Source organism: Hypanus sabinus, chromosome 11 (assembly GCF_030144855.1).
Source record: "Hypanus sabinus isolate sHypSab1 chromosome 11, sHypSab1.hap1, whole genome shotgun sequence".
Classification (NCBI taxonomy): domain Eukaryota; kingdom Metazoa; phylum Chordata; class Chondrichthyes; order Myliobatiformes; family Dasyatidae; genus Hypanus; species Hypanus sabinus.
The window spans coordinates 2417253-2437849 of record NC_082716.1 but is presented as its reverse complement, the minus strand read 5'-3'; the positions used below and the strand labels follow the sequence as shown (position 1 = coordinate 2437849).

The 20597-nt window shown below is 48.5% G+C and overlaps 1 protein-coding gene across 2 annotated transcripts in view; it reads right to left on the bottom strand.

Annotated features, from left to right (window-relative positions):
• rnpc3 (RNA-binding region (RNP1, RRM) containing 3) overlaps positions 1–20597 on the bottom strand; it is a 77083-nt gene that overhangs the window by 31367 nt on the left and 25119 nt on the right. For both annotated transcript variants that reach the window (XM_059983661.1, XM_059983660.1), the window contains exons 6-8: positions 10876–10987; positions 9903–9971; positions 4181–4317 (exon numbers count right to left, since the gene is read on the bottom strand). In XM_059983661.1, the coding sequence (XP_059839644.1) occupies positions 4181–4317; positions 9903–9971; positions 10876–10987 (318 nt within the window). The remainder of the gene's footprint in view (positions 1–4180; positions 4318–9902; positions 9972–10875; positions 10988–20597) is intronic.

Here is a 20597-nt window from a genome sequence, read left to right as displayed (position 1 = left end):
TAAAAATGAGGCCGCGAAGTTTGAATAGATCTTTTACGCAACTGCAACTCACTGCCTGCGTCGTTATTCCAGCACTGTGTGTAGCACACCGCTACAAGATGATTTCCCTAGCACCGAGACGACTTCCCTACTACCTATCCTATCCAACACTATCAAGACGACATCCCTACCACCTGCCGTATACAAGCCAACTAACGAGACAACTTCCTACCAGCTACCCCATCCAACCTTATCAAGTAGACTTCCCAACTACCTTCCTTAACCAAGCCTATCAACTAGATGACTTAACTACCTACCTTATCCATCATCATCACTGCCCTACCACCAACCAATCCAAGGTGACTTCCCCAATAGAGAATCAGAATTAGGTTTATTATCACTGCCACGTGTCGTGAAATTTGTTAACTTAGTAGCAGCAGTTCAATGCAATACATAATATAGAAGAAAAAATCAATTACAGGATATGTATATTGAAAACAGAAATACTATAGAAACAGAAATACATATTAAAAAAAGAGAAGGGTTCAAAGTCCATTTAGAAATCAGATTGTAGATGGAAGAAGCTGTTTCTGAATCGATAAATGTGTGTCTTCAGGCTTCTGTACCTACTGGATGGTAACAGTGAGGAAAGGGCTTGCCTTGGATGCTGGAGGTCCTTAATAATGGACACTGCCTTTCTGAAACACCGCTCCCTGAAGATGTCCTGGGTATTTTGTAGGCTGGTACCCAAGATGGAGCCGACTAAATTTACAACCCTCTGCAGCTTCTTTATGTCCTGTGCAGTAGTGCCCCCTAAAGCCATACCAGGCAATGATGCAGCCTGTCAGAATGCTCTCCACGGTACATCTGTATTTTCTTCCCCCAAGCTATCAGACTCCTCAAAACCCGAAGCCTGGACTGACACCTTCCCTATTGTCCCGTTTATTATTTACTGTAATGCCTGCATTGTTTTTGTGCACTTTATGCAGTCCTGTGTAGGTCTGTAGTCTACTGTAGCTGCCTCTGTGTTGTTTTTTTTAAACATAGTTCAGTCTAGTTTTTGTACTGTGTCATGTAACACCATGGTCCTGAAAAACGTTCTCATTTTTACTACGTACTGTTATTGTCAAAATGACAATAAAAGTGACTTGACTTGACTTGAAAAGTCCTTGAGTACATTTGTTGACATAACAAATCTCTTCAGAATCCTAATGAAGTATAGCTGCTTTATAACTGCATCGGCATGTTGGGACCAGGTTAGATCTTCAGAGATCTTGACATCCAGGAACTTGAAACTGCTCACTCTCTCCACTTCTGATCCCTCTATAAGGATTGGTATGTGTTCCTTCGTCTTACCCCTCCGGAAGTCCACAATCAGCTCTTTCACTTTTCTGATGTTGAATGCCAGGTTGTTGCTGTGACACCATTCCACTAGTTAGCATATCTTGCTCCTGTACGCCCTCTCATCACCATCTGAGATTCTACCAACAATGGTTGTATCGTCAGCAAATTTATAGATGGTATTTGAGCTATGCCTAGCCACACAGTCATGTGTATATAGAGAGTAGAGCAGTGAGCTAAGCATACACCTCTGAGATGCACCAGTATTGATCATCAGCGAGGAGATGTCATCACCAACCCGCTCAGATTGTGGTCTTCCAGTTAGGAAGTCGAGGATACAATTGCAGAGGGAGGTTCTGCAATTTCTCAACCAGGATTGTGGGAATGATGGTATTAAATGCTGAGCATCCTGAATTAGGTATTTGTGTTCTCCAGGGTCTAAAGCCATGTGAAGAGCCATTGAGATTGCATCTGCTGTTGACCTATTGTGGCCATACCTACCCTATCCAATCCTATCAAGGCAATAACTGCCCTACCACCTACCCTATCTAACCCTATCATTGAAACATCACTTCAACCTACCTTATCCAACTTTAACGCAACTACTTCCCTACCCCCACCCTGTCCAACTCTATCAACAACTTCCCGACAATCTACACTATCCAACCCTATCAATGAAACAACTACCCTACCACCAATTCTATTCAATGCAATTGAGATGACTTCCCTACAACCTACCCTAACCAACCCTATCTACAAGATGACTTCCCTATGACCACCTTATGCAACCCTATCAACAGGACGCTTCCCAATGACTGACCGTATCCAACACTATCAAGTTAACAACTTCACAGCTACCTCCCCTATGCAACCTTGAGATAACAACTTCCCTACCACCTACCCTATCCAAACCTATTTACAGGATAACTTCCTTACTCCTTACTCTGTCTAACACTGTCTACGACGTGACTTCCCTATGACCTACCTAGTCCAATTCTATCAAGAGAGCAACTTTCCTACAATCCAACCTAATCAGTGAGACGACTTCCCTACCACTACTTTATCCAGTCCTATAAACAAGATGACTTTACTACCTGTGCTATCCAACCTCATCAACAAGACCATTTCCCTACCCAACCCTTTTGAGATGACTTCACTACCATCAACCCTACTGAGATAACAACCTCCCTGCTACTGACCTTATCAAGAATGACTTCCCAACCACCCACCCTGGTCAACCCCATCTACAAGATGATTTCCCTACAACTTACCCTATTCAGTACTATCAAAGAGCCAATTTCTCTACTACACACCCTATCCAATTGCATCAAAACAACTTCCCTACTACATACCCTACCCAACCCTATCTAGACAACAACTTCCCTATCACCCAGCCAGACCAACCCTATCAAGATGACTTCCCTACCCCATCCAACACTATCAATGAGACAACTTCCCTACAACCAATTGTAATGAGACGACTTTCTATCATACCTTATCCAACTCATACGAGATAACTTCCCATCAATTGACCTAATCCAACCCTATCTACCATCCCCATCGAACCTCCAACCACCTACCCTATCCAATGTCCAATGCTATAGGGACAGTGAAATCCCTACTGCCTACACAATCTAACTCTATCAAGATGGCTTCTCTACCATCTGGCCTAGACAATGCTATCAAGGAAATGACTTTCTTACAATCAAACCCCATCAATGAGATAACTCCCCTACTACACACCCTATCAACCCTATTGAGACAATGACTTCTCTACCACGTACCCTTATCCAAAGCTTTTGAGATAACTTCCCCATGACTTACTCTATCCAACACTATCATGGCAACGACTTCCCTACCACCTACTCTATCCAACACTATCATGACAACGGTTTCCCTATCATCTGCTCTATCTAACCCCATCTATGAAAAGAGTTCCCTAATACCTACCTTATCAATGAAACGACTTACCTACTACCTACCCTATCCAACCGAATTAATGAAACAACTTACCTACTACCTACCTTATCCAACCCTATCAACGAAACGACTTACCTACTACCTACCCTAATCAACCCTATTAATGAAACAACTTACCTACTACCTACCTTATCCAACCCTATCAACGAAACGACTTACCTACTACCTACCCTAATCAACCCTATTAATGAAACAACTTACCTACTACCTACCCTATCCAACCCTATTAATGAAACAACTTACCTACTACCTACCCTATCCAACCCTATTAATGAAACAACTTACCTACTACCTACCCTATCCAACCGAATTAATGAAACGACTTACCTACTACCTACCCTAATCAACCCTATTAATGAAACGACTTACCTACTACCTACCCTAATCAACCCTATTAATGAAACAACTTACCTACTACCTACCCTATCCAACCGAATTAATGAAACAACTTACCTACTACCTACCCTATCCAACCGAATTAATGAAACGACTTACCTACTACCTACCCTAATCAACCCTATTAATGAAACAACTTACCTACTACCTACCTTATCCAACCCTATTAATGAAACAACTTACCTACTACCTACCCTATCCAACCCTATTAATGAAACAACTTACCTACTACCTACCTTATCCAACCCTATCAATGAAGCGACTTCCTTACCACTTACCCTATCATCGAGATGACTTACGGGCTACATACCCTGTGCAACCCCATGATTTCGTTCAGTTCTATCAAGTTTCCCTTTAGCCTCCCCCAGCACAAAGACAACTAACCCAGCTTATCCACCCTTTGACACACTCCTCACAGGGAATGTTCCAGTGTAACAGGCCCTTGGCCACTGAACATGCAGTCCACATAGCATCATTTACGCACCTTTCCTTGTCTTCTTCACTCCCACTCTCATACTCTGACTCCTCCTCACTGGAAACGTCCATCTCCTCCTCGGAAATTGGGGGTTCGTCCGGAGGTAGGGGAGGCATGGGTGGAGGCGTGGGGAAGTATTCCTCATACTGGGAAAGGTAATTACACAACACTTAGCCGTTAATCAGCAAGTTCAAACAGTGCGAGAACCAGTGCTTGGGCGCTGATGAACTCTTGCAGCCTGACACACTTAGGAAAGTGGCAGTTCATCCAGACTTCCACACTCTTCTCACAGCAACAATCAGTCATTCTTGGGTCTGAACACACGGTACAATTCAGGTCCTTTGGTGCAGGACGTTGGCTCATGCAAGTTGATCAGATGATTCAGAAGGCATTTGGTGTGTTGGCCTTCATTTGTTGGGAGATTGAGAACGTCTTATGAGGATTGGTTGTGGTAGCTTGGGCTTTTCCCTTTGGAGTGAAGGAGGATTAGAGGAGAGTTGTACGAGATAAGAGGCATTGATAGATTGGACTGCCAGATATTTTCCCAGGGCTGAAATGGCTAATACAAGGGGGCATAATTTTAAAGTGATTGATGGATAGGGAGGATGTCAAAGGTAGTTTCTTTTGCACTGACTGTTGGGTGTATGGAACACACTGCCAGGATGGAAGTAGAGGCTGATAGGTTATGGACATTTAAAAGGCTCTTAGAAAGTCACAGGGATGATGCAAAAATGAAGGGCTATGTGGGTGGGAAGGGTAGATTGATCATGGAATTGATTAAAGGGTCAGTACAACACTGTTGGCCAAACGGTCAACAAAAGGTTAACAGGTAGTCCAGCATGTGGTATATTGGCCTGTAGTGAGATCGGTTTGGTGTTAAAGAATATGGAGGTATTATTCCCAGATGTCCATGGATGCCGCCATGTTTGCTGAGTTCCTCCAGGATTGTGTGTGTGTTGCCCAGATCCCTCTGCTCATTAACACTGTTAAAGGTAAGGGTCTTGTCATTAACAGTGTACCGTCTCTCTACATTTGACTTACCAAGGTGCAACTCCATCTGCCATTTCTCCATCCATATCTGCAACTGATCTATATGACGCTGTACTCATTGCCAGTCTTCTATGCTATCCACAACACCATCAACCTTCATATTGTCCGCCAACTTACTTCCATGAAGTTTAGAAAACTATTGAGTAAAATGATCCTGAGAGGAATTGACAGGGATGCTAAGATACGTCTAGTGTGAGTCTGAAACCAGGGGACATAAGTATACGACTGGGGGTGGGTGTCATTTAAACTCAAGATAGATAAAAATCCTTCCTAACATGGTGGTAAATGTCTGGAATTATCAGAGCTATGGGTGCTGAATTAGAAGGACAAGGTGAAGGGAGAGAAATGTTTGACAGAACAGGGTACTGAAGGCGATAGGCAACTGGCACAGAAGGGGAGATGAGGCCTGAGGCAGATCAGCCACATTGAACGGTGGGAATTGACAGCTGTGTGGCCAAGTTTGCAGATGATTCAAAGAAAGACGGAGGGACAGGTAGTGTTGAATAAGCAGAAGGGCTACAGAAGGATTTAGACAGGTTAGGAGAATGGGCGAAGAATCGGGAGTGTTGGGAAGTGTATGGTCATGCACTTCAGTTGAAGTGTAGACTATTTTCTAAATTGAGAGAAAATTCAAAATCGGAGGTACAAAGGGACTTGGGAGTTCTCGAGCAGGACTCCATGCAAGTTAATTTGCAGGTTGAGTCAGTGGTGAGGATGGCAAATGTGATATTAGCATTCATTCAAGAGGACTTGAATATAACAGCAAGGATGTAATGTTGAGGCTTTATAAATCACTGATGAGGTTTGTGGCAAGAGTATTGTGAGCAGTTTTTGGATCCTTATTTAAGAAAAGATGTGCTGACATGAGAGAAGGTTCAAAGGAGGTTCATGAAAATAATCCTGGGTTTGAAAGGCTTGTCATATGAGGAGCGTTTGACGGCTTTAAGCCTGCGCTCACTAGAATTCATAAGAATGAGGGGGGAATCTCATTGAAACCTATTGAATATTGAAAGACCTTGATAGAGTGGATGTGGAGAGATGTTGAGATAACCTGAGATACTCAGTGGGCAACTCCTCCACAACGTAATTTACCTTCGGATGGCCAAACCTGGGGTCTACAACGCATTCCCTCACCCACGGCATGGGAGTGCAATGGACCACCCCAGAAAGGTGTACATGCCTAAAGGGGCAATCAGCTCAGCCACCTGTGGAACTGTACCCTCAAACACAGACTGCAGTAGACCCTGATGAACCAGGTGTTCAATAACAAGCTGGCTGCGTGCCGTGCTGGGCTGGAACCGGGCTCCTCCTGTCCGTGCTGTTGTTCAGTGTTTGCTCGGTGGAAGACAAGCTGAATTATGCACATCTGTGGCTGTACTAGTGAGTGATAAGGAACTACTTGCAGAATATGACTCCAAGACAACATCCCACGCACCATCAACCTTCAGGCCATGACACTCAGAGACTTGGACCACATTTTTTGTACATTAGTTTGGTCAAGTATGTTTTCCTGCTGTATGCTCTGTATGAATTGTGTGTGGCTGTTAGCTCTGTGCTTTGGCTCTTGGCCCCAGAGAAACGTTATCTAGTTTGACTGTGTTCACACATATGCTTGAATGACAATTAAATCTGAACTTGAACTTCAATCTCATAATATAACTTGGAAACAGAATACAGAAGAAATGTGGCAAATGTTCAGGGGATATTTGCATGGGGTTCTGCATAGATATGTTCCAATGAGACAGGGAAAGGGTGGTAGGGTACAGGAAACATGGTGTACAAAGACTGTTATAAATCTAGTCAAGAAGAAGAGCTTACGAAAGGTTCAAAAAATTAGGTAATGATAGAGATCTATAAGATTATAAGACTAGCCAGGAGCTTAAGAATCAAATTAGGAGAGCCAGAAGGGGCTATGAGAAGGCCTTGGCAGGCAGGATTAAGGAAAACTCCAAGGCATTCTACAAGAATGTGAAGAGCAAGAGGATAAGACATGAGGGAATAGGACCAATCCAGTGTGACAATGGAAAAGTGTGTATGGAACCGGAGCAGATGGCAGATGTACTTAATAAATACTTAACTTCTGTATTCATTACAGTAAAGGATCTTGGCGATTGTAGGGATGACTTGTAGTGGACTGAAAAGCTTGAGCATGTAGGTATTAAGGAAGAAGATGTGCTGGAACTTTTGGAAAGCAACAAGTTTGAATCAGTCACTGGGACCGAAGTGGATGTACCCCAGGCTATTGTGGGAAGCGAGGGACAGATTGCTGAGCCTCTGATGATAATCTTTGCCTCATCAATGAGGACGGGAGAGGTTCCGGAGGATTGGAGGGTTGTGGATGCTGTTCCCTTGTTCAAGAAAGGGAGTAAAGATAGCCCAGGAAATTATAGACCAGTGAGTCTTACTTCAGTGGTTGGTAAGTTGATGGAGATCCTGAGAGGCAGGATTTATGAACATTTGTAGAGGCATAATATGATTAGGAGTAGTCGGCATAGCTTTGTCAAAGGCAGATTGGGCCTTATGAGCCTGATTGAATTTTTTGAAAAGTTAATAATAATAAGATTGAAAAAGAAAGAATTTTTTGAGAATGGGACTAAACATATTGATGAAGGTAGAGCTGTAGATCTAGTGTATACGGATTTTAGCAAAGCATTTGATAAGGTACCCCATGCAAGGCTTATCGAGAAAGTCAGGACGCATGGGATCCAAGGGAACATTGCTTTGTGGATCCAGAACTGGCTTGCCCACAGAAGGCAAAGAGTGGTTGTGGTGTTGGCATCCGTCGGTCTCGAGAGACCATGGATCTGCACCTGGAGTTTCCAGGGCGCAGGCCTAGGCAGGGTTGTATGGGAGACCGGCAGTTGCCCAAGTTGCAGGCCTTCCCCTCTCCATGCCACCGATGTTGTCCAAGGGAAGGGCACTAGGACCCATGCAGCTTGGCACCGGTGACATCACAGAGCAATGTGTTGTTAAGTGCCTTGCTCAAGGACACAAACACACTGCCTCAGTTGAGGCTCGAACCAGTGACCTTCAGGCTACTAGTCTGATGCCTTGCCCACTAGGTCATGCGCCAACAGAGTGGTTGTAAGCGGGTCATATTCTGTATGGAGGCCAGTATCAGTGGTGTGCCTCGGGGATCTGTTCTGGGACCCTTACTCTTTGTGATTTTTATAAGTGACCTGGATGAGGAAGTGAAGGATGGGTTAGTAAATTTGCTGATGACACAAAGGTTGGAGGTGTTGTGGATAGTGTGGAGGGCCGTCAGAGGTTACAGGGGGCATTGATAGGATGCAAAACTGGGCTGAGCAGTGAGTTCAACCCAGTTAAGTGTGAGGTGGTTCATTTTGGTAGGTCAAATATGATGGCAGAATATAGTATTAATGGTAAGACTCTTGGCAGTGTGGAGGATCAGACAAATCTTGGGGTCCGAGTCCACAGGACACTCAAAGCTGCTACACAGGTTGACTCTGTTGTTAAGAAGGCATACAGTGCATTGGCCTTCATCAATCATGGGACTGAGTTTAAGAGCTGAGTGGTAATGTTTTAGCTATATAGGACCCTGGTCAGACCCCACTTGGAATACTGTGTTCAATCCTGGTCGCCTCACTACAGTAAGGATGTGGAAACCATAGAAAGGGTACAGGAGATTTACAAGGATGTTGCCTGGATTGGGGAGCATGCTTTATGAGAATAGGTTGAGTGAACTCGGCCTTTTCTCCTTGGAGTGACGACGGATGAGAGGTGACCTGATAGAGGTGTATAAGATGATGAGAGGCATTGATGGTGTGGATAATCAAAGGCTTTTTCCCGGGCTGAAATGGTTGCCACAAGAGGACACAGGTTTAAGGTGCTGGGGAGTAGGTACAGAGGAGATGTCAGGGGTAAGTTTTTCACTCAGAGGGTGGTGAGTGTGTGGAATGGGCTGCCGGCAGCGGTGGTGGAGGAAGAAACGATAGGGTCTTTTAAGAGACCCCTGAATGGATACATGGAGCTTAGAAAAATAGAGGGCTATGGGTAAGCCGAGATAGCTCTAAGATAAAGACAAGTTCGGCACAGCTTTGTGGGCCAAAGGGCCTGTATTATGCTGTAGGTTTTCTATGTTTCTATGATGGTCACCATGGAGTAGGCTGTATGTTCACAGTTAACTAAATTAACTGGATTTGAACTGCTGATTCAGCGGAGTCACAGAGTCAGACAGCACAGAGACAGACCCTTTGATCCATTGAGAGCGTGCTGACCATTGACACCAATCCTACACTGATCTGATTTAATTCCTCCAGATTCCACCCCTCACCCACACACCGGTGACCAAGTAACCACTGACCCATACATCTTTGGGATGAGCGAGGGAACAGGAACAGCCGGCAGAGATTTCACTGTCCCACATCCTGTTAGACTTTGATATGAGTAGTGGAGGTTGACAGCTAACTCCTGCTCCTGTTTCTCATCTCTCTTCTGTGGATGCCTGAAGAGCATGCTGCTCCCCCAGAGACCATCCGAAAGCCCAATATAGCAGCTCTCACCCCACATTTCCTTGGCCAACAATCCTCAGCACAGCCCATTCCTTGCTCTGAGGGAGTGTCACCATGTAAACACAACTCTGAGTTCCTCCCTCCCTGCAGAGTGTACATGAGGTGTGAGGGCAAATGGGAAACTCCTGAATGTTGTAAGGTCTCATTACCATTGGAGGACGAGCAGTGATGGGACCAAACGGAGACGGTAAATTCATCTTGTTCATTAGGTGCAGAACCTGTAAATACACAGGGAACATATTGGTTATTTAGCACTTTGATCACCTTGTGACTTCCTGAAGCATTTTACAGCTAACTCATCAGGCAGCATAACGTTGAATATACTGTATATATAAAAAATAAATTAGTGAGGTAGTGTTCACTGGTTCATTGACCGTTCAGTAACTGATGGCAGAGGGAAGAAGCTGTTAAGCATGTGTCTTTTGGTATCTCCTCGCTGAAGTGCCAATGAGAGGAGGGCACATCCTAAGTGATTGGGGGGGGGGGGGGGGGTCCTGGATGATGGATGTCACCTTTTTTGAGGCATCACCATTTGAAGGTGTCTTCGATGCTGGGGAGGCGAGTGCCCACGATGGAGCTGCCTGAGCTTAGGGCCACTCTCAGGTGGGAAGAGAGTGATAAAAAAAGGTAAATGCAATGTTGCCATTCATTTCAGAGGACTAGAATATAACAGCAAGGATGTAATGCTGAGGTTTCATAAGGCATTGGTCAGACCATATTTGGAATACTGTGAGCAGCTTTGGGCCCCTTATCTTAGAAAAGACGTGCTGGCATTGGAAAGGGTACGAGGAAGTTTACAAGACTGATCCTGGAAATTAAAGGGTTAATGTACAAGGCCTGTGCTCACTGGAGCTTAGAAGAATGAGGGGAAATCACATTGAAACTACCAAATAATAAAAGGCCAAGTCATTGACAGGTTCTTGATTAGTCAGAGCATCAAAGGTTACGGGGAGAAGGCAGGAGAACAGGGTTGAGAGAGTTAATAAACCAGGCATGATGGATTGGAGCAGATTTGACAGGCGGAATGGTCTAATTCTGTTCCTACGTTTCTATATCTTATATTGATCAAACTGCTGAGACACTGTGCAGTTAAGGGCTGGAGAGAGTTTGAAAATAAGTTACCTGAACGTAGAACTTGGGCACGCTTGCCATGGCATTGGCGATGTTGGCAAGGATGACGCTGGTTGGTGGTGGGTACAGGTACTTCAGACATGGGTTCAGAGGGTAGGTCAGTCTGCAACATGGAATGGGACAAAGCCTGTCAGGCTGAGAATATCGGTATCACACACTCCCGACAGACTTGTACAGGACAATTGGCAAAAGAGCAGTGAATGGGACGCACTGTAAATTCATCTTGTCTCATCTGTTATCAATCCAACTTTAACCTGTGCTAACAGTTAAACGTTACCTTTATTCGTCACTTATTTGGTGAAATGTGCCTTTTGCATTAACAACCAACACCCAAGGATGTTCTGGAGGCAGCCTGCAAGTACCACCATGCATTCCGGTGCCAACACGGCATGGCACGGCAGAACAACAGTGAGGCCACCTTTTGATCAGGATCGACAATGGATGCTGCGCCTAGTTATTTACGTGATATGCAAGCCAGGGCAGTATGATATGGGGAGCAAGTTGTTGACAATACAGCAGGCTTCCCTTCTCCAGGCAGCTGGTGAATCCAAAGGAACGGCAGAGACTGATACAGTTTGGCACCAGTGGTGTTGCAGGAGATTCCAGTCAGCGTTGAACTCAACTCAAACTCCAGATCTTTCCTTGGGGTTTAATCCCAAAGCCTCCCTGTGAGTGATCAGAGGCAAGGCAGTGGAGGTTTGAGATCAGAGTTTTCTTTCCCCTAGATGAGCTGCCAGAACAGTACACAACAAGCAACAAAAAGAATCCCCATTTCTCCTTCTTACCCACACACGTAGACAGTACTGTGCAAAAGTCTTAGGCCTGAGATGTTTTTATATAAATTTTGTTTTAGATGTTTATTTTGTTTCTTCTGGAATATGGTGTCAATAGAAAAAAGCAAATTTTAGATTTCATTTTTCCAAAAAATTAATTGTTAAAGATAAATTTTTGCATACACAAAAATAACACAGGTGCTATTAATCAATGACAGAGTTGAGTGAACTAAACTGATTAACTGAAGCAGAAACAGGTGGAGAAAGAATTAAACTGGGTGAAAGACAACCAAAGGGTGTGGCAGAAGTGACAATCCAACCTTCAATTCATCAACTCTTACACCATGGCAAGAGTGAGCAGAGTAACAAGACACATCCTGCATCAGCAAGGTCTCTCTAAAGGAGAAATTTTGCAGCAGACAGAAGTTTTAAGATGTGTTGTCCATGCTCTTCTGAAAAAGCAGAAAGGACGAGGACCAGAAACGTAGTGGCTGGCCACAGAAACTGAGTGCAGCACACAAGAGATAATCAAACTGACGTCCCTTTTAAATCAGAAGTCATCCAGCACTGCTATCAGCTCAGAACTCAAAGAAACAAATACACCCTTCTACAGTCTGGACAAGTCTTGTCAGAAGTGGTCTTCATGGAAGAGTTGCTGCCAAGTCATTCCTCTAAAGTGAAAACAAAACCAAGAGACTCATGAACGCACAAAAATACAAGGACTGGGGTGCTGAACATTGGCAGCAAGTGCTCTGGACTGATGAGTCAAAATGTGAAATTTTTAGCTCAAACAGCAAGCAATTTGTCTTTAGAAGAGCTAGACAGCACTGCAGATGAGTGTCTGCAGCCAACACTGAAGGTCAGAGGAGATTCCCAGCAGGTTTGAGGCTGCATTTCTGCGAGTGTGTGACCTGGTCAGAATTAATAGAATCCTCGACGCTGAAAAGTACAAGCAGATTTCCATCCATCACACAATACCATCAGGGAGGTGTCTGACCAGTCTTGACTTCATTCTGCAGCAGGACAATAGCCGAGGTCATAAAGAACTACCGTCAGCAAACAGGAGAACAAGCAGTTCTGCTTATGCTCTCCAGAGCTCTGACCTCAACATCAAGGAGGCTGTCTGGGATTACCTGGAGAGACAGAGCAAGCAGACAGCCAAAGTCTGCAGAGGAACGTGGCAAGTTCTCCAAGATGCAACCTACCAGCCGATTTCCTTACAAAACAGCATGATGGTATACCACAGAGAACTGATGTAGCTTTTAAGGCAAAGGGCAGTCACACTAAATATTGATTTGATTTTGTTTTTTTTTAACTGTTTACTGCTCTTGAAAGCAACTTTTTTGATATTTAGAAACTTTATATTTCATCATTTTGGCATTTTCACTTTAGTTTTTTTAAAATATGTGCCTAAGACTTAGACACAATACAGCACAGTCCTCTAATGCCAGTATGGGCTTCCAGTCTCCAGCAGACAGACTCAGGCCTCCAGACACACAGCTTCTCCTCCCCAGCACACTCAGAGATTCACTAACTCTGTTCCGGCCTACAGACTTTCAGACATTCGATTTAACCTTGAACCATAATCCTTGGCATGAAAACCAGGACACACTGATCACTGAACATCAGGCCTCAAAATCCAGAACCTCTGATGACTAGGCCTCAAGCTCCAGTCTCACTGATTCATGAACATGGGGTTACAAGAACTCACTCTTCCTGCTCACGTGGAACTCCGGCTCCGGAGTCTGCAGGCCATGGCTGAACTTAGGGAAAGGGGGCATTACTCACTCTGCTGGTCTGACTTCCAACCAGTTGCCCCAGGTCCACGTCACTAGTCTCTGAACGCAGAGCAGGCATTCTGGCCTGACCCCTAATTCCCCCACATCCTTGTTCCTAAAACCCTAACCTCATCCTCAACTCCCATCTCTGTCGCAAAACCATCCCTATGATACTAAAGTACAAATAAAATTTTAAACAGTTTAAAATAAATTTGAGCGTTGCAGCTCAATGCCATCTTGCATCACAATTCCTACTTTAACATCTGTACCCACAGTTAAAAATAAAAATCAGCTTTATTTGTCTCATATACAGGTAGTCCCCAAGTTACAAACGTCCAACTTACGAACAACTCACACTTATGAATGGCCTGCCATAAAGCCTATTATATTAAAAATTCGTCGGCTCGAGGAAGGAAAATGCCATCTGCCATTTTAAGTTGGATCACCTTGCCTTTAACACTGTGTTGAGTGTGTAACTTTGTACTTGGCTTAAATTTTTCTTAGCAAGATTCACCCTGACCCCTCTGTACCAGTCAGCACCACCCCCACTTGTCCCATTTAACCCGTCTCAGTGTGGGTGGACGTTAGGACCTGGGGGAGCTCAAGACCTGCTGCCCACAGCTGCTGCTGAATCCGCAGTGCTTCTGTTCCGTCGACGGAAAACGATCACAATTGAAAATAAAGTGGAAATAATAAAGCGATCGGAAAGAGGTGAAACACCATCGTCATTGGAAAAGCGTTAGGTTACAGTTGGTCAACGATCGGAAAAATTTTAAAGGATAAAATGAGAATAATGGAGCATGTGAAAGGTCTTCCCCAATGAAAGCTACAATTATTACTAAGCAGTGCAGTGTTTTAATTACTGAAGTACATACGTTTCTGAAATGTTTTATATGCATAGAAAGGTAAAATATATACTATATACCAAGACAAACATTTGACTAACTGATGCTAAATAATACCGGATGTACCTGTTCCGACTTGTGTACAAATCCGACTTAAAGACGAACTCAGGAACGGAACTTGTTTGTAATTCAGGGTCTGCCTGAATATGGTAACGTATGTCATTTGTGTCAACGATGTGATGAGGGCAGTTCGCAAGTGTTGCCATCCCTCCGGTGCCAAAATAACAAGTTATCAATTTGCTTATCCGAAACAATCAGGCTTTGGACTGTGGGAGGAAACTGAAGTACTCAGAGGAAACCCACACAATCACAGAGAGAATGTAGAAACTCCTTACAGAGACTGGCCAGAAATGAACACCATATGCAAATCACTGGTGAGGTAATAGACTTACGCTAGCTGCTATGTTACTGTGAATTATAATGGAGATTATGCTGTACCACCATTAATGACATGCTGTGCAGAGACATTCACTGAATCTAACATCCCAAGAGTTATCACACTCGACTTAACAACAAACACATAAGGATAAGCTGACAGTTCGGCTGAGGGAGTGGGGTGGTTCACAGCTTGGCTGAGGGAGTGGGGTGGTTTAGAGCTTGGCTGAGGGAGTGGGGTGGTTCAGAGCTCGGCTGAGGGGGTGGAGTGGTTTAGAGGGCTGAGGGAGTGGGGTGGATTAGAGGGCTGAGGGAGTGGGGTGGTTTAGAGTTCGGCTGAGGGAATGGGGTGGTTCAGAGCTCGGCCGAGGGAGTGGGGTGGTTTAGAGGGCTGAGGGAGTGGGGTGGTTTAGAGTTCAGCTGAGGGAGTGGGGTGGTTTAGAGCTCGGCTGAGGGAGTGGGGTGGTTTAGAGCTCGGCTGAGGGAGTGGGGTGGTTTAGAGGGCTGAGGGAGTGGGGTGGTTTAGAGGGCTGAGGGAGTGGGGTGGTTTAGAGTTCGGCTGAGGGAGTGGGGTGGTTTAGAGTTCGGCTGAGGGAGTGGGGTGGTTTAGAGCTCGGCTGAGGGAGCGCGGTGGTTTAGAGCTCGGCTGAGGGAGTCGGGTGGTTTAGAGTTCGGCTGAGGGAGTGGGGTGGTTCAGAGCTCGGCTGAGGGAGTGGGGTGGTTTAGAGTTCGGCTGAGGGAGCGGGGTGGTTTAGAGGGCTGAGGGAGTGGGGTGGTTTAGAGGGCTGAGGGAGTGGGGTGGTTCAGAGGGCTGAGGGCGTGGGGTGGTTTAGAGTTCGGCTGAGGGAGTGGGGTGGTTTAGAGGGCTGAGGGAGTGGGGTGGTTTAGAGGGCTGAGTGAGTGGGGTGGTTTAGAGTTCGGCTGAGGGAATGGGGTGGTTCAGAGCTCGGCTGAGGGAGTGGGGTGGTTTAGAGGGCTGAGGGAGTGGGGTGGTTTAGAGGGCTGAGGGAGTGGGGTGGTTCAGAGCTCGGCTGAGGGAGTGGGGTGGTTCAGAGCTCGGCTGAGGGAGTGGGGTGGTTCAGAGCTCGGCTGAGGGAGTGGGGTGTTAGAGCTCGGCTGAGGGAGTGGGGTGGTTTAGAGCTCGGCTGAGGGAGTGGGGTGGTTCAGAGCTCGGCTGAGGGAGTGGGGTGGTTTAGAGCGGCTGAGGGAGTGGGGTGGTTTGGAGCTCGGCTGAGGGAGTGGGGTGGTTTAGGGGGCTGAGGGAGTGGGGTGGTTCAGAGCTCGGCTGAGGGAGTGGGGTGGTTCAGAGCTCGGCTGAGGGAGTGGGGTGGTTCAGAGCTCGGCTGAGGGAGTGGGGTGGTTTAGAGGGCTGAGGGAGTGGGGTGGTTCAGAGCTCGGCTGAGGGAGTGGGGTGGTTCAGAGCTCGGCTGAGGGAGTGGGGTGGTTCAGAGCTCGGCTGAGGGAGTGGGGTGGTTCAGAGCTCGGCTGAGGGAGTGGGGTGGTTTAGAGGGCTGAGGGAGTGGGGTGGTTCAGAGCTCGGCTGAGGGAGTGGGGTGGTTCAGAGCTCGGCTGAGGGAGTGGGGTGGTTCAGAGCTCGGCTGAGGGAGTGAGGTGGTTCAGAGCTCGGCTGAGGGGGTGGGGTGGTTTAGAGGGCTGAGGGAGTGGGGTGGTTCAGAGCTCGGCTGAGGGAGTGGGGTGGTTTAGAGGGCTGAGGGAGTGGGGTGGTTCAGAGGGCTGAGGGGGTGGGGTGGTTTAGAGGGCTGAGGGAGGGGTGGTTTAGAGGGCTGAGGGAGTGGGGTGGTTTTTAGAGCTCGGCTGAGGGAGTGGGGTGGTTCAGAGCTCGGCTGAGGGAGTGGGGTGGTTCAGAGCTCGGCTGAGGGAGTGGGGTGGTTTAGAGCTCGGCTGAGGGAGTGGGGTGGTTCAGAGCTCGGCTGAGGGAGTGGGGTGGTTCAGAGCTCGGCTGAGGGAGTGGGGTGGTTTAGAGCTCGGCTGAGGGAGTGGGGTGGTTTAGAGAGCTGAGGGAGTGGGGTGGTTTAGAGAGCTGAGGGAGAGGGGTGGTTTAGAGGGCTGAGGGATTGGGGTGGTTTAGAGAGCTGAGGGAGAGGGGTGGTTTAGAGTTCGGCTGAGGGAGTGGGGTGGTTTAGAGGGCTGAGGGAGTGGGGTGGTTTAGAGAGCTGAGAGAGAGGGGTGGTTTAGAGTTCGGCTGAGGGAGTGGGGTGGTTTAGAGGGCTGAGGGAGTGGGGTGGTTTAGAGAGCTGAGGGAGAGGTGGTTTAGAGTTCGGCTGAGGGAGTGGGGTGGTTTAGAGAGCTGAGGGAGGGGTGGTTTAGAGTTCGGCTGAGGGAGTGGGGTGGTTTAGAGAGCTGAGGGAGTGGGGTGGTTTAGAGAGCTGAGGGAGTGGGGTGGTTTGGAGCTCGGCTGAGGGAGTGGGGTGGTTTAGAGAGCTGAGGGAGTGGGGTGGTTTAGAGAGCTGAGGGAGTGGGGTGGTTTAGAGAGCTGAGGGAGAGGGGTGGTTTAGAGGGCTGAGGGATTGGGGTGGTTTAGAGAGCTGAGGGAGAGGGGTGGTTTAGAGTTCGGCTGAGGGAGTGGGGTGGTTTAGAGGGCTGAGGGATTGGGGGGGTTTAGAGAGCTGAGGGAGAGGGGTGGTTTAGAGAGCTGAGGGATTGGGGTGGTTTAGAGAGCTGAGGGAGAGGGGTGGTTTAGAGAGCTGAGGGATTGGGGTGGTTTAGAGAGCTGAGGGAGAGGGGTGGTTTAGAGTTCGGCTGAGGGAGTGGGGTGGTTTAGAGAGCTGAGGGAGAGGTGGTTTAGAGTTCGGCTGAGGGAGTGGGGTGGTTTAGAGAGCTGAGGGAGAGGGGTGGTTTAGAGTTCGGCTGAGGGATTGGGGTGGTTTAGAGAGCTGAGGGAGAGGGGTGGTTTAGAGGGCTGAGGGAGTGGGGTGGTTTAGAGGGCTGAGGGAGTGGGGTGGTTTAGAGGGCTGAGGGAGAGGGGTGGTTTAGAGGGCTGAGGGAGTGGGGTGGTTTAGAGGGCTGAGGGAGTGGGGTGGTTTAGAGGGCTGAGGGAGTGGGGTGGTTTAGAGGGCTGAGGGAGTGGAGTGGTTTAGAGGGCTGAGGGAGAGGGGTGGTTTAGAGGGCTGAGGGATTGGGGTGGTTTAGAGAGCTGAGGGAGAGGGGTGGTTTAGAGTTCGGCTGAGGGAGTGGGGTGGTTTAGAGAGCTGAGGGAGTGGGGTGGTTTAGAGAGCTGAGGGAGAGGGGTGGTTTAGAGGGCTGAGGGATTGGGGTGGTTTAGAGAGCTGAGGGAGAGGGGTGGTTTAGAGTTCGGCTGAGGGATTGGGGTGGTTTAGAGAGCTGAGGGATTGGGGTGGTTTAGAGGGCTGAGGGATTGGGGTGGTTTAGAGAGCTGAGGGAGTGGGGTGGTTTAGGGGGCTGAGGGAGTGGGGTGGTTTAGGGGGCTGAGGGAGTGGGGTGGTTTAGAGTTCGGCTGAGGGAGTGGGGTGGTTTAGAGAGCTGAGGGAGAGGTGGTTTAGAGTTCGGCTGAGGGAGTGGGGTGGTTTAGAGAGCTGAGGGAGAGGGGTGGTTTAGAGTTCGGCTGAGGGATTGGGGTGGTTTAGAGAGCTGAGGGAGAGGGGTGGTTTAGAGTTCGGCTGAGGGAGTGGGGTGGTTTAGAGAGCTGAGGGAGAGGTGGTTTAGAGTTCGGCTGAGGGAGTGGGGTGGTTTAGAGAGCTGAGGGAGAGGGGTGGTTTAGAGTTCGGCTGAGGGATTGGGGTGGTTTAGAGAGCTGAGGGAGAGGGGTGGTTTAGAGGGCTGAGGGAGTGGGGTGGTTTAGAGGGCTGAGGGAGTGGGGTGGTTTAGAGGGCTGAGGGAGAGGGGTGGTTTAGAGGGCTGAGGGAGTGGGGTGGTTTAGAGGGCTGAGGGAGTGGGGTGGTTTAGAGGGCTGAGGGAGTGGGGTGGTTTAGAGGGCTGAGGGAGTGGAGTGGTTTAGAGGGCTGAGGGAGAGGGGTGGTTTAGAGGGCTGAGGGATTGGGGTGGTTTAGAGAGCTGAGGGAGAGGGGTGGTTTAGAGTTCGGCTGAGGGAGTGGGGTGGTTTAGAGAGCTGAGGGAGTGGGGTGGTTTAGAGAGCTGAGGGAGAGGGGTGGTTTAGAGGGCTGAGGGATTGGGGTGGTTTAGAGAGCTGAGGGAGAGGGGTGGTTTAGAGTTCGGCTGAGGGATTGGGGTGGTTTAGAGAGCTGAGGGATTGGGGTGGTTTAGAGGGCTGAGGGATTGGGGTGGTTTAGAGAGCTGAGGGAGTGGGGTGGTTTAGGGGGCTGAGGGAGTGGGGTGGTTTAGGGGGCTGAGGGAGTGGGGTGGTTTAGAGGGCTGAGGGAGTGGAGTGGTTTAGAGTTCGGCTGAGGGATTGGGGTGGTTTAGAGAGCTGAGGGAGTGGGGTGGTTTAGAGGGCTGAGGGAGAGGGGTGGTTTAGAGGGCTGAGGGATTGGGGTGGTTTAGAGAGCTGAGGGAGAGGGGTGGTTTAGAGTTCGGCTGAGGGAGTGGGGTGGTTTAGAGGGCTGAGGGAGTGGGGTGGTTTAGAGAGCTGAGGGAGAGGGGTGGTTTAGAGTTCGGCTGAGGGAGTGGGGTGGTTTAGGGGGCTGAGGGAGTGGGGTGGTTTAGAGAGCTGAGGGAGTGGGGTGGTTTAGAGAGCTGAGGGAGTGGGTTGGTTTAGAGGGCTGAGGGAGTGGGGTGGTTTAGAGAGCTGAGGGAGAGGGGTGGTTTAGAGTTCGGCTGAGGGATTGGGGTGGTTTAGAGAGCTGAGGGAGAGGGGTGGTTTAGAGTTCGGCTGAGGGATTGGGGTGGTTTAGAGAGCTGAGAGAGAGGGGTGGTTTAGAGTTCGGCTGAGGGAGTGGGGTGGTTTAGAGGGCTGAGGGAGTGGGGTGGTTTAGAGAGCTGAGGGAGAGGTGGTTTAGAGTTCGGCTGAGGGAGTGGGGTGGTTTAGAGAGCTGAGGGAGGGGTGGTTTAGAGTTCGGCTGAGGGAGTGGGGTGGTTTAGAGAGCTGAGGGAGTGGGGTGGTTTAGAGAGCTGAGGGAGTGGGGTGGTTTGGAGCTCGGCTGAGGGAGTGGGGTGGTTTAGAGAGCTGAGGGAGTGGGGTGGTTTAGAGAGCTGAGGGAGTGGGGTGGTTTAGAGAGCTGAGGGAGAGGGGTGGTTTAGAGGGCTGAGGGATTGGGGTGGTTTAGAGAGCTGAGGGAGAGGGGTGGTTTAGAGTTCGGCTGAGGGAGTGGGGTGGTTTAGAGGGCTGAGGGATTGGGGGGGTTTAGAGAGCTGAGGGAGAGGGGTGGTTTAGAGAGCTGAGGGATTGGGGTGGTTTAGAGAGCTGAGGGAGAGGGGTGGTTTAGAGAGCTGAGGGATTGGGGTGGTTTAGAGAGCTGAGGGAGAGGGGTGGTTTAGAGTTCGGCTGAGGGAGTGGGGTGGTTTAGAGAGCTGAGGGAGAGGTGGTTTAGAGTTCGGCTGAGGGAGTGGGGTGGTTTAGAGAGCTGAGGGAGAGGGGTGGTTTAGAGTTCGGCTGAGGGATTGGGGTGGTTTAGAGAGCTGAGGGAGAGGGGTGGTTTAGAGGGCTGAGGGAGTGGGGTGGTTTAGAGGGCTGAGGGAGTGGGGTGGTTTAGAGGGCTGAGGGAGAGGGGTGGTTTAGAGGGCTGAGGGAGTGGGGTGGTTTAGAGGGCTGAGGGAGTGGGGTGGTTTAGAGGGCTGAGGGAGTGGGGTGGTTTAGAGGGCTGAGGGAGTGGAGTGGTTTAGAGGGCTGAGGGAGAGGGGTGGTTTAGAGGGCTGAGGGATTGGGGTGGTTTAGAGAGCTGAGGGAGAGGGGTGGTTTAGAGTTCGGCTGAGGGAGTGGGGTGGTTTAGAGAGCTGAGGGAGTGGGG